The 13,449-nt window shown below is 45.0% G+C and overlaps 1 protein-coding gene across 2 annotated transcripts in view; it reads right to left on the bottom strand.

Annotated features, from left to right (window-relative positions):
• Positions 1-490: 490 nt before the first annotated feature.
• FGF12 (fibroblast growth factor 12) overlaps positions 491-13,449 on the bottom strand; it is a 219,344-nt gene continuing 206,385 nt past the window's right edge. For both annotated transcript variants that reach the window (XM_030954697.1, XM_030954696.1), the window contains 2 exons: positions 9,560-9,761; positions 491-920 (listed from right to left, as the gene is read on the bottom strand). In XM_030954697.1, coding sequence (XP_030810557.1) covers positions 802-920; positions 9,560-9,761 — 321 coding nt within the window. In that variant the 3' untranslated portion in view covers positions 491-801. The remainder of the gene's footprint in view (positions 921-9,559; positions 9,762-13,449) is intronic.

The following is a 13,449-nucleotide window of genomic DNA, read 5'->3' on the forward strand; positions in this document are numbered from 1 at the left end:
TTCCCCTGGCAACTAATACAGTAAAACAAGCATATAAATAATTATGATAAAAAGGCATAAAATGCCAGACTTGGGTCAAATATACTCATGGAGTGACATTAGCAACAAATAACTACGCAGGGTTTGAATGTAGATGGAAAAGGCTGAATAGAGAGTAGCTACTTCATTGCCCATAACTGCCAGGCTCCTAATTTGGGCAGGCCATATTTTACTGATAGCAGAGCAAACACAGTCATAATGTACCCCTACCTTTCCTGCTTTGTGAAAAATCCCATCCATCCCCAGGGAAGCAAGGATGTAAAAAATAGCGGTGTGAACGTGAGGTGAAAGGATAAGACAGAAAGCAGTCACAGGATGCAATTCCCATGTGTTTGTTGCACATCATATGCTAAGTTCAATTTTCCAAAAGCTTTGTTTTATTTTTAAAGGTAACATCTTTATTATTATTATTATTATATTTATTAGTTATTATTATTATTATTATGCAGAGATGAGATTTTTCCCCCTTTGATCACAGAGCAAACAGTTTGCTTTTGAAAATGTTAATGGAGTCCTGATTTAAAACATTTTTTCTTCACTTTTTTTTTTTTGTTGTTGTTGTTTTTTAAAACGTTGCAACAGGCAGGATCTGGGTTTCGATTTTCTCGTCCTACACAAAGAAAGATTCTGGAGTTCACACTCCAAGCCACTACCGGTAGGTCCTGCCTTGCCCAGTTGTCATCATCTCAGTGTGGTTTCGCCAGGTGGGGTGGGTAGGTGGGTGGGAGGGAAGGAGTTGGAAGAAGGGAGGGTATTTGTCAGCTATGTCGAGTCTTGGTTAACAACTTTGCCTCCATTCATGGTTGGTGTCCCTGAACTTTTCCTTGAGCGTCCTTGTTTTTCTCCAATTTCATGCAGCGATGGCTCTCTGTACATGCACACTGCAAACACAAGACACACCTGTTAACAGCCCTGAAGTCACAGACAGTCATGACCATAACAAATTATTTCTTTGTACATGATGCTGGGTTCCAGCCCCATTGTAAACACACACACACACCCACACTTACAAAACCCCAACTGACCCAGCAGCAGATCGTGTTACCAAGCAGGAACTGTTTACTTGCCCTTGCTGCCATTTGCTTCTGTCTCTGTATTCTTTCAAAGGCAGAGAGAAACAGCAGATTGACTGCTCACAGATAAATCTTTCTAGGTTTTATGTGCTTTATAGCTTTTTCATGTTATATTCATATATATAAAATAAACATTTTAGCTCACAGAGCCATGTACTGCCTTGAGATGCTGATTATGATCTAATAACAGGTTCAAGAATGACCCGGTTCCCAGCCCTTGATCTGCAACCAAAGCCCTTGAGAGACCTGAATCAAAACGACACCTGCAGCTGAGCCATGAAGGTTTTCTGGGTGTTGAGCTGTGGATCTGAAGTGGTGACTCAAGCCCAATTGGCTCCATCAGCCAAGAGCCAAGATCTGCTCTCGGCACTTCCTATTTATTCCTCAGTAAATCAAGCCAGCCAGCCAAGGTCAGGGCTGTGAGCAGACACATGGGATGAGTTCAGTGACAGCAAGTCAGGAGCTGTCCCAGCTTTCCGTGGTTGTCTGGCAGCACCTGAGAGCAGGGTGGCTGGAGGGCACCTTCTCTCCAGACCCTGGCTGTGCAGTGTGTGTCCTATAAAAATGCACTTGCTGGAGCCCAGACAGCCGGAGGAGGCAATGTCTGTCCAAGGCATGGCTCATCCCCACGTCCTGGGCAGGACAAAGCATTTATCCAGCTCACCACGTGGACTAAGTCCTCATGGCTGTCCTCGTGCCATGTGAGGTGTGCCAGAGCAGGGGCACGAGCTGTTCACACCAAGGAGAGCATCTCTGATGAGCTCACTGCAAATGTGGCAGGGTGCAAATGAGATTGAAAGAGTGAGGCATCTCAAGGGCAGGCACAGTGGAGTTAAGAACATAAGGCAGGTCCAGACTGCAAATGTCATGTCCAGATCTTTGCAAAAATTAGGAAGTGAAGAAATGATTATGTACTGCTTCATTTTGTGAAGTCATCACATCACAAATAATGGCACAGAGCTCCAACACAGGATAGAGCCTATCAGGGTTTGGTTCTGGGTAATCAACAAGAGTAAAACTTTAAAAATTGTCTGAAGAAATGAAAGAAAACCACCTCATGTACAAAATGGCAATGTAAGTGTTTGTATCTATAATCTCCCTTGATTTGCAAATAAATCCCAGCAATTAGAGGCAGGCTGAAAATGACATTATTCCTCTTTGCTTTTACTCCTGACTAGATAAACAGTTACAGCACTGTGCAACAATACAGGACAAAGATAAAGTGCAGTCAACTGTGTATTAATAGGAGGGAAATTGAATTGAATATATGAGCAGTGAAAAAATATTACTTTTCCCATAGCATATTTTTCATGCAAGGCTTTCAAAGCAGTTTAAAAACACACACACACACACACACACACACACTGGTCCTCCCAGCAAGGCTGAAAGAAGGCACTGCTCTGCAAACTGTTCATGAAAATTAGAGAAAAAAAAAAAAAAAAGAGAAAATGAAGGAGTTGTCCCATGGGTCTGGGCCAGGATGAGCCGAGCCAGGAGTGCCCATCAGATCCAGACCATGGATGCTGTCTGCATGCTGCAAGGACAATGTGTAACATGGCAGCAACAGATGGAAAAGGGCTCTCACATCCCCTTTTAGTCCTGAGCTGCCCCTCACACCTTGGGGAGCATCACTCAACAATGTGGTGATGGTGAATTTGCCTGTTGTGGTGAAGTAGCAAATAAAATCTCAAAGTATGAAATGGTTAACAACAGAGGAAAACCCGTGCCCTTGTGATTTCTTACCCTGAGCTACAGTGTCTTTGGATAGCACTGAGGGTGTGCTTCACTGCTGTGACTCACCTTATTCTCGGATGTGATGTTTGCCCAGCAGAATTATGTATTTGTGCCAGTGTTGTCCCAGTGCCCCTGACATTCCATACACAAAGTTTTGTCTCAAGTGCACTGTTACCTTCATCCTGACCTCTCTGGTCCCAAGCTGGAGCTGGATGGACCTCCATGAGTTCTTCCCCAAGAACCAAGCTCATCTCACTCACACCCATCCCCAATAACCCATCAGGCTGGGTCAGATGCTGAACCACAAGGACTGAGCCCAGGTGAATGCTTCAGCAGCACCATGGCATGCTGCCTTTCCTCAACTCCCTGCCTCTCACCACGGCCTTTGGCAAAAACCTTGAGCTGCCAACAAGGCCCACAGAATAAAGAATATAAACCAGGCTACTGAAGTAAACAACATTTGCAGCTACAAATGAAGGAAACTCTGTACCTGACAAGCAAATAGGGCAGGAATTATAAGTTTTATCTTCCAGTCTGGAGCAGGATACAAATACTGATGTGGGGCATGGCTGGAGACTGCTCACACTGAGCTTTTCAGACAGAGCTGTCAAAGCCTCTGTACCAGACAGGCTGTCCCAACAGCCCATGCCAGAAAATCTGTGGCAGTATAGGACAAGCATATTTCAGTATTTAGATACACCTATAGGATCAGTGCATGCAGTACTTACATGGCATCATGCACAAGAGATGCCTGGACATTCTCCTACTCAAGAGGCTTTGCACATGTGCTGAGCTGTGGCCATGGCTCAGCAGGGGCTGTAAACCCCCTGCACTGTGGCACACAGGTGTGCACACCTGCATCTGCACAGGCACAGGGCTTCAAGGACAGCCCAACATGTTGTGCAACACAGGCTCTTGGACTGCAGCTTGTTCCTCTTTGCACTGAGGAAGTCTGAGCGTGACTCACGCAGGGAGATGTTAGTCATGGACTGGGGAGGGGGTGTTTGCAAACGGACCCGTGTGAGTGCCCAGATCTTCACAGCTTTGAAAGTACATCACTGGCCTCCAGGACTTGCAGCACTCCCTGGCAGGTCTCTTTGGGATCCCTCTGTGTGTAGACACACATCCCTGTCAGCTGCACTGAGGTAAAGCAGCAGCAGTGTGACAGTCATGCTCGGATACCTGGGAGGTCTGCTGGAGCACACAGCACAAGGAGCTTTGGAAGGATGAGCAATTCAGCTAGAACAAGAGTTCCCTCCCTGCTTTGCCTTGCTTCTCCCACCCACCCACACCCACACACCTAGCCAAATACAGCCCTTAATGTCTAGAAACCAAGCTAATGCTTTGGAGTTTCAATCAGATAATCAGCTCCTATGCCCCAGATTCCAATCAACACATCCATATTCATGCTTTAATTGGAAAGTGCTGTTAGCTTGATCTGCTGAAGAGCTGCAAGCATTAATGGAAGGGGGTGAACTCAGTGGAGCTGTGCCCATGTCTAGTTCTTGTGGCTTTTGATTCCCTGCTCTCCTGTGAAGCAGCAGTGCCTGCCACTCACAGGCACAAGGGAAAAATCTGCACAAAGATCAAATCAAAATTAGGAAGGAGACTGAGGGTACAAGTGAGGAGGACGGGGGCGGCAGGGACCATACTTCCTGAAGGCAAAGGCGTGGAAGGGGCTGCCTGTCACCCAGAACAGCTCAAACTCTTGCCTACATGCTGGCACAGGATCACACTCTCATTTCTGCTTCCCAGACACAGCACTGGCACATCACCCACATGATGACACTGAAGTCACCCTGGGCATCAGGGACTGCCTGAGTTTGGGAAGCATCGTTTTGTGTCCTGACCCCAGCATTTCTCACTTGGCATCACTGCAAGTTGAGGAGGTTCAGGGGATGCAACAAACTCCCTTTCCTTTCTCTGGAATATGGCAAAAAGCTTATTAAGCACATGAGATATTTCCCATCTATCCATCTTCACTCTGTGTGTTTCCTTGTCTCAGACCCTTGCGAGTCAGGAGGAACCAAAACTTTTCTAAGCTGCTGTTCAGCAGGTGGGCAGCCCTGCAGGATCACATGTGTCCAGTGGTGCCAGGCTGCATCTGGGCAGGGCTGGAAGCACATCCTCTGGTAGCAGCCCTGCAGGCTCCTTGCCTGCACAGATACCACAGCTCTGGGTGTTGGTATCTGCCAGAGGGGTGGGATTTGCCAATGCATTGGTGCAGGGAATTAACTGCCTGAGCAGCAGCAGCACTCGGGGCACCAGGGAGTGAGTGATTAGGCACCCTTGTTTTCTGCCTCTAATTACTGCATTCTAAATCCCAACTGATGCATTTCAAGGCATGTGAGCTTGTGTCTATCTGGTGTGAAGATAGACACATAAAATGTGAAGGATGTTGCCAGGTGGAATCACACTTTGTTCAGATAAGAAAGACAACACAGGATGGCAAAGAGCCAAGCAAAATCATGGTTAAAATACATCACATTTTCCATCTAATAAGATGATCAAGAGTCTGACAGATGAAGAAGTGAGTTAGTGTGGCATAGAAAACATACCAAAGTCTGCCCACCTGGAAGACAGACCCAAGAGAGGAGCTGCGTAAGCAAAGACTTGGAGAGCGTGGAGATTCTGAAGTTTGATTTTTTAAGAATACTTTTTAGGATGTTGGGAAACTAACATTTCATATGGGCAGGTAGTAACAGGACAAGGGAGAACAATTTTAAATTAAAAAATGAGATATTTAGGTTGGACATTAGGAAAAAATTCTTCTCTGTGAGGGCAGTGAGGCACTCCCACAAGCTGCCCAGAGAAGTTGTTGTTGCCCCATTCCTGGAAGTGCCCAAGGCAAGGCTGGATGAGGTCCTGAACAGCCTGATCTGGGGAGGGTGGCATCTCTCCCCACAGCAGGGGGTTGGGACTGGCTGTTGTTTAAGGTCCCTTCCAACCCAAGACTTCCCTTGACTCTATGCTTTATGTATTAAGGTGATACCTTTGAAGCATTTTCACAAGGCCTACTGCATTTTCCTAGTCAACAGTCTTGTACTTCTTTACAACATCTGAGGACTGCCTTAGCAAAATTTGGATGTTATTTCCCTGAGGAATGACACTGGGAAGGATCTGTCTGCTTGGATACTCATCAGTGGTAATAAATGGATCCAGACTAGTCATTAACAGGTCACCTTTGTATCTGAGACATGCTCACATCATGAGGGCTGAAGCGCCATAAATTCAGAGTTAGGGACTGCTCTGCTGACTTGGAAGAAGTTTTCTGCTTCTGTGGCCAGATTTGGCACCCTAAATGTTTTCTAGTTTGGGCCGGGAGAGAGAGGAAATGTAACTCTTTGGGAGAGTTACATTTGGAAAATATGTCTTCAAGAAGAAGGAAATATGAATAACAGAGCACCTCAACAGTAAGCATCTGATAATATTCCTACTTAAATGACTGGAAACTTCTCACATTGAGATGGATTTGGATATTTAGAAGAACAAAAGGCACTACGGATGGTAGGACTGTTCCAGCACTAATCATTGCAGACACTTAAAGAGACTGAAATTTCTCTAAAAGATTGCTTGTTGACCACGTGACAATTATACTCAAGCTCATTTCTTGTGCAGTCTAGTTCAATCTTGATGTCTTCCCTTTAGGGTTCATTTAGCTTGAATAATCAGCGATCAAAAATAAAAATATCAAAAGAAATGTGTTGCATATGTGTGTTTTGAAGTAAAACTGGCACCACACAGTACATCAACTGCTGCCTACCAGGCTGTTTGCCTTGGCTTTGCCTGTGCACAGATGGGAGAAGAACTTAATGTCTCCCCTGTTATTACTTAGTAAGTTTTTTGTGCTTTCATATTGATTAAGCTTAATCTTATTTCCAAAAACAAACAAATCCTACCTACACTAAACTAAAAAAAAACTCCTACCGACCAAAACCCAAAACTTTTCCAGTTGGTATCTACTGAATTTTGTACAAACTACCTCCAGCATCCTGCCAATCTACGTGAGTCAAAACACTGTGAGTGTTTAGCACAGTAGAAAGCTGTAGCTGCTAAAAGGCATAGATAACACACATCCATACATAGACACCACTGTGTATATATGCATATGTGCTCCCATGAGTATTTAGAAATTATCTGGGAGGATGTTTCTTATTTATGTAAAAGTTTACTGTCCATTTGCAATTTCAAGGAGACTTCTGAATTCAGATAGCAGGATGAAGCAATGGGAATCCAATGAGCTTAGGGAGCAATCTGGGCTTTTTTCTGTTTCCCTTCCCTGTGAACCCTTTCTTCACTAAACTGATGCACAATTTTTCTGTATATCAGAAACAACAGAGAAGTTTCATCTCAGATATAACTGCTATGGAGTGGTAGGTGAAGTGATTCCTAGCAATGGATGTGGCACTTCTCCTTCCCAGGGGGAGCAGATTCCTCCTTGCACACATTCCTGTGTCAGCCATCACGGGACAGGGCTGATGCTGGTGGTGGTATCCAGCAACAGGAAACTTGGGGGTGTGACTGTGGATGGAAGCCGTGTCCTGAATAAGCAGCAAAGCCCACACACTGGGGCAAGCCACAGCATTCTGCAGAACCGACGTGCAAATACAGCAGGAGAGTGCTTTGAGTATTTCTTTGGAGTCATAACAAAGAGAAAGAAGCTGGGTAGGAATTGCCCCTTTTCTGTAACATCTCTGCTTGCAAGCTCTGCTCCTGGGGACTTTGATGGATGCGGTGCAGAGAAGTCACGTGGAGATGAGCAGGTTTTACTCCAACCCTCCCCACAAGCCTCTGCTACCTACAATGAATCTCAGGCTTGGGAACAGAGTCCTCCGTCTGGAGTCCCAGTCCCAGACAGCTGAATGCTTTGGGAAGCTGACACGTGCCTTGGCTTGGGAGACTGCCAGCTCTTTGATGCAGCAGCGCTCACAAAGCCTGACTGCAAAGCATGTGGAGGAGGGAAGGAGTGGAGGAGCCCTTAATTTGGCTGCCAAGTTCCAAAGCGCTCGCTGCTCGGGAGGTTATGTGACAGCTGTGATTGAGGCAAGTGTGGGAGGATGCAACTGCGGGAAAGGGAAGCTCTCGGGCTGGGCTGGGTTATTCAAAATGAAAGCCAGAGTGGCATTTGCTGAAATGAGATCTCTGCTGTGGGTCAGGCAGCTCTGTTAAGGCAAGGCTTTCCAGGAGGAGAGCCACAGGAATGGCCTAGTTTAATGAATGCAGAAGGAAACTATTGAGCTGTTCAGCAGACACCATGCAAGCTAGGTTAAAAAAGAAGCCTGATTAAAAGGATCCCACTGATCAGTGCCAACGCCCAGCCAGGCAGAGAAGAAATACCAGAAGGAGGTGGAAACCCAGCTGTGAAAGCTGGTGCTTGTAAAAGACTCTCCTCGTGGTCAAAGCAAGAGAGAACCTCGTGACCAACCCCATCCCTGAAGCAGGCCCTGTTCCTTAGCAACACACGAGGGCTTAGGGTACCAATGCCACTAATGCCTCAGATAAACAACAAAGGGGCTCCTGGCTGCAGAGAAGCTGTTGAAAACAAGCACAGGACAAGCAGCTCCAGGCCATTCTCTGCTCTTTCAACATTTCCATTTCCTGTGCAAAGCCCACAGATACTCTGGGAATCGTGCACTGAATTTCTCTAATGCTTTGCTCCAGATGGCCTTTTCCTTACACTCACAACTTCCCACCCCTGAGCTGGGAAGCTTTTAAAAAGGCCACTGCTCTGTGGAGTGAGCTGTGGCTTGTGAGTGGTACCTGTTAGGGGAACATCAGTTCAAACCTTCTCCCACAGCCAACATGGGGTAGTGAGAGGGAGCACAGAGCTGTGCAGCCAAGGTCAGCTCCAGGCTACTGTGTCCCTGAAGGAGACAAATGGCAGGACAAAGATGGGGTCAGAAAAGCATACCTAGTTTAAGGATCAGAAAGTAGTGCTTTTCCCAAGCAAGAGATAAAAGTGCTGTTTTCAGAATCAAGTTAGTACCTGTTAAGTACTAGGCTTACCACATCATCTCTCCATTTATTAGGGGCCAGCCCACAAAAAGCAAAATGGCCTGAGGCACACTTCAGAGAGTGTACAGGCGTCAGCAGGAGAGCAGAACTTCAGCTCCATGACTTTCACTGAAGCTTCACACTGTGACAAAGACACATGGCATGACAGCATCCCATCTAACTTTGGACAACAACTCTACCCCCCAGTGACTAACTAGGATGTCTTTACAGATGAGGGAAAACAGATTTAATCTCAGGGTAGACAGAAAAAGAACATCCACAGCTGTGCTGGTAGGACCCATTTTTCTTCTGTTACTATGGATGGAGTGCAAAAGTCTAAAATCAGGTGAGATGAATCCTGTCTCTACTGACGCTATATGGGACTGGAAATTTACTGAAATACAGTGGCAAAATCCTCTGAGAAGACAACATTATGACCACTGCTGCATCACATTCCTTTGGAACTGCTGGCTGCTTTTCTTTACCAGTAATTTCTTGTGTTGCTGGGCTTTTAAATTCATCCTTTAGCACCCCAAAGCTAAGAAACCCCTTTGAAAAGGAAAGCTAACAGTGCACCCAGCACTTACCTGAGCGCTACAAACATTTCTTCTTGCTTTCTGGTCTCGAAGCCTGACACCCCCACCCAGGAAACCTTAACTGAAGTTGTTACCTCCCCCTACCCAAACCCCACTGAGGGAAAAAGTGGGCAGATTCCATACCTTCAATGGGTTTGGGTACAAAATGTGATGAGGGTTTGGTTTTTTTCACTCGGTTTCCCTTCATAATTTGACCTTCTTTATTGAGTCCCAGGAACCACGCTCGTCTACCCGATTCCTGCTGCCGGTACAGCGTGGAAGAATAAATAACGTAGTAGTTTTCAAAGACAGATTCTTTAAATTTGCACTCTGGTGTGAAAACATCCTGCGGTTAAGAGAGAGAGAGAGAGAGAGAAGAAGAAAAAGCAATGGAAGAATTAATAATCACTGATCTTCTAAATTAGGCATCCGTGAGTGATACACAACAGTCACGCATTGCAGTTAGCAACAGAAAACAACGGGCATCAGCAATGCCGGCTCCAGCAGTAACACCCATCTAGACAACTCCCAGCTGAAAGGCAAGGCTGTCCTTCCCTGGCAGAGCTGTGGTCTGCAAAACAGCCTACAGTGAACAGGCATGAAAAATGAGCAGGAAAAGTCAGAAATTTGCCAGGATTTAGACTTTAATACAAAGCAAAAGAAAGAAAAAGAGAGCTGAGAAGCAGAGACAGCTTTGCTGTTCCTGCTGCCTTCCCCTGGCTTTGCTCATGCCTGCTCTGATGGGCAAATGTACAATGCTTGTTGTCTAAAATATTGAGGTTTCTTCAAATTCTTAGAGGCAAAAGGCAGTTTATTGAACCATTTAAGAGGATTCAAAGAAATGAAAGTACAAAAGCAAGTAAACCACTTAATTTCAAAAGCGGTGTGAGGAAATGCTGGCACAAAGCCTGGAAATCTTTCAATAAAGAGAAAGAAGTAATTTTCAAGATTTCTGGCATAAGTATTTCTGCAGGTACCTAGAAGCATTTCCACACCTGCCCTGGAGCAGAGCACATATGGATCTGTCCAGGACATCCCCTAAGCCCATGACAGCTGTGGGAGTGGCTGTGCCATTGCCACTTACCCTGGCTTTGCATGAAGTCTCCAGGATGAAACTACACTCAGCTATGGACTAGTACTTGTTATGTCCCAGTATTCAAGATTTTCAGAACAGAGAAACATTTAACCTCTTTTAAAAGATCTGGCTGGCCAGGGGATTCTGTAACAGTGGGCTCCCCAACCTTCAGGGAGTCATATGTGGTTGTTAGTGGGTTGGGTTTTGTTCCCAGACTTTGAGATTGAGCAGAAAACCTATCCTGGCCAAACAAATTCTCCCACTAATTTTCTAAAAACTATTATTGCAAAAAAATCCCTTCTTACAGGTCGCAGACAAGGCATTTCTGAGGCCTGTGAGTGAAGGCAGATGCTTCTACAGGCAAGGGATGATCCCTCCCAAACCTTAGCCACTCCCAAGTCTTTGGGAGCTTCTCCAGCCTTGCCAATGCAAAACCCATGACCAACACTGAGCAAAGCATCTGGAGTAATGCCACGTGTTTACTGCAGACCTTGTTTAAGAGCAAACATTCCGAACATTCAGCAAACCTCAGGAACGTGTTCCCAAGCGATCTGAGGGTTATATAAAGTGATGCTGGTGTGACAATAAATCCAGTGTGCAACAGACCCGCAGAGACTGGCAGGCTTGAAGCTACAGAAGATAAAGCACAGCAGAAAGCACAGAGCTGTGCTGCACACGTGAATTTTGCATCAATCATTAGCACCACGCAGGTAAAAATACCATCAGCAAAACGGGCCATTTTGCCTTATCTGAGGGAGTCCTTTGTGGCAGAGAAATAAATATTTTTAAAAGAAAGTGAAACAAGTTAAGAGAGATCTAGATGACTTAGAGCACTATAAAATGGTGTTTGAAGTAGCTTCCCAAAAGAACAGTGTTTAAGTGTTCCTTAATCTGCCCTTTATCTCCAGGCTTTGGCTTGCTTGGGAAGGCACAGCTCACCTGGGAGCTGGGTTTGCAGGAGCTGCCTCTGAACTGCTGGCTCGGGGGCACTCCCTGGCACCAGGCCCAGGCAGGCAGCAGCTCTCAAACCAAACTGGACAACTCAATCCCCTTTGCCATGCCTTCATTACCCCATCAGCAAAAGCTGATCATGAAAATTCCCTTTAGGGGGACTACAAAGTTGGCGGGCTGTGAAAGATAGCTCCCAACTTGACTTAAAACATGGAACTAAGACTATTTTCAATGAAGAAGAAATATAAAAGCTAATGCATTTCAAAAATGTAGTTCCACAAAGAAAAGAAAAAAGGTATTTTAATTAGAAGTTATTGCAAGTTAAGTTTCGGTTCAATATCTATTTTAAAATTACTGCAGTGTAATATTTTATGACATGCAGCAGTAGTTCATAAAAGCAGATGCTGTATTGTATACCCACTTGTACCAATTACCTCACAAAATTCTTATATTATTTTAAAGCAAATGCATGTAAAGACATCAAAGTAATGAAGATTTTAAGAAAATAAAGAAAAATCTATTGATTTCCTTTAAATGTTTACGCTCCCCCACAAGCAAACAAAACCATCCCATTTGTTTTGTGAGCTGGCTGGTTGATTCCTCATCTCCCATAAGTCAGTGGAAAAAGCACTTCAGGATTTGAACCATGGCAACACTACAATGAAACACCCCAGCTCTGTCCATTCAGCAGCCTAGAAAACCCACAGACTTGACAGCTAAGTTCTTGTTAAATAATACAGGGGTTATCCACTATTACCCTTTTTATGCACATCATGTCACCTGCAACAACTGTGCCAAGTGGAGACAGACACCCATGGGACACTGCTCATCCTGCCAAAAACTGACATGTCCCAGGGTCCTCACAGGTCTGAGCAGCAGAAATCTCTGTGGGCACTACCATGGACTTGACACAAAGAGCAAGAGGATGAAGAAAGAACCAGATGACTGGAGAGGAGACAGGGCAGAGGAGCAGGACTTGGGCCACTCTCCCAAGAACTGCCTGAGGATTCTTAGAGTGTCCTCTAAATCTCATTAACATGCAAACCCTTATGTTTTTCTTCACTGGTGTCTTCTTGGTGCCCCATGGCCAGCCTTCAGCTACACTGGATCATTTCGTTTCATCACACGCCTTTTGCTGTCAGCTTTGGGGCTACCAATAACAAAAGGCTACTGAGATATTAATGGCAGAACCTCTCCACAAGCTTCACTGTCAAAATTATTTGTGCAATTTTGCTGAATCAGGTGGGAACTACTGTTTCAGTTGTCTTAGGCTGAGATGAGCTGAGAAGAAAGACAGGGGAGCAGGTGAGCACAACAGATTGTGCAATAACAAAGTTTGTAGCAGCTGCTGCTGCATAGACAGAAATCTGAGATAACAAAAGGTATTTTTAAAAAATCACTGATCTATTCACCAGACCTCTGGGTCATGCACAATTTAGGAGTTTTTTATTTGTTTGGCTTTGTTTATAAGATAAATTCACTGTTGATGAAATGTGCTAGATGGGCAGAACTGGAGTCCAATACTTTCTCTTCATCTCAGATAAAGAGTGGGTAAACACAACAAAGGGATCCTCAGGCTGTGCCCCCCCATGTACTTCTGAAAGGTCATAAAGACATCCCGCCCCAGAAGTAATGCTCTGGTAAAGCCCTGGGGTCATGAGCACCACCTCACTTCCTCACTTGCTGCAGGGACCTTTGAAAACAGGGTTACAACAAGTCCCACTCAATTAATTTTCCAACTTTCTCCTTGATTGAAATAGCATGAACAGGTATAAGACAGTGAGAGGTCAGATGGCTTCTATCTTTTAATCACCAGTCATTTTCAGAAATAAAGAAATAAACAGTGACTCCATTTTCTGCACAAAGTCCACAGAGGTCCCCTGTCAGGACTGTCATGAATTCAGCTCATTCAGAAAGCCCATCAGTTCTTCTCATTAAAGAGTATGCTTGTGATTTGTAGAAAAAAATTATTCTCTCAATTTAATTGAATGTGAAATATGTCTTTGAC

This window comes from Camarhynchus parvulus, chromosome 9, assembly GCF_901933205.1.
Source record: "Camarhynchus parvulus chromosome 9, STF_HiC, whole genome shotgun sequence".
Classification (NCBI taxonomy): domain Eukaryota; kingdom Metazoa; phylum Chordata; class Aves; order Passeriformes; family Thraupidae; genus Camarhynchus; species Camarhynchus parvulus.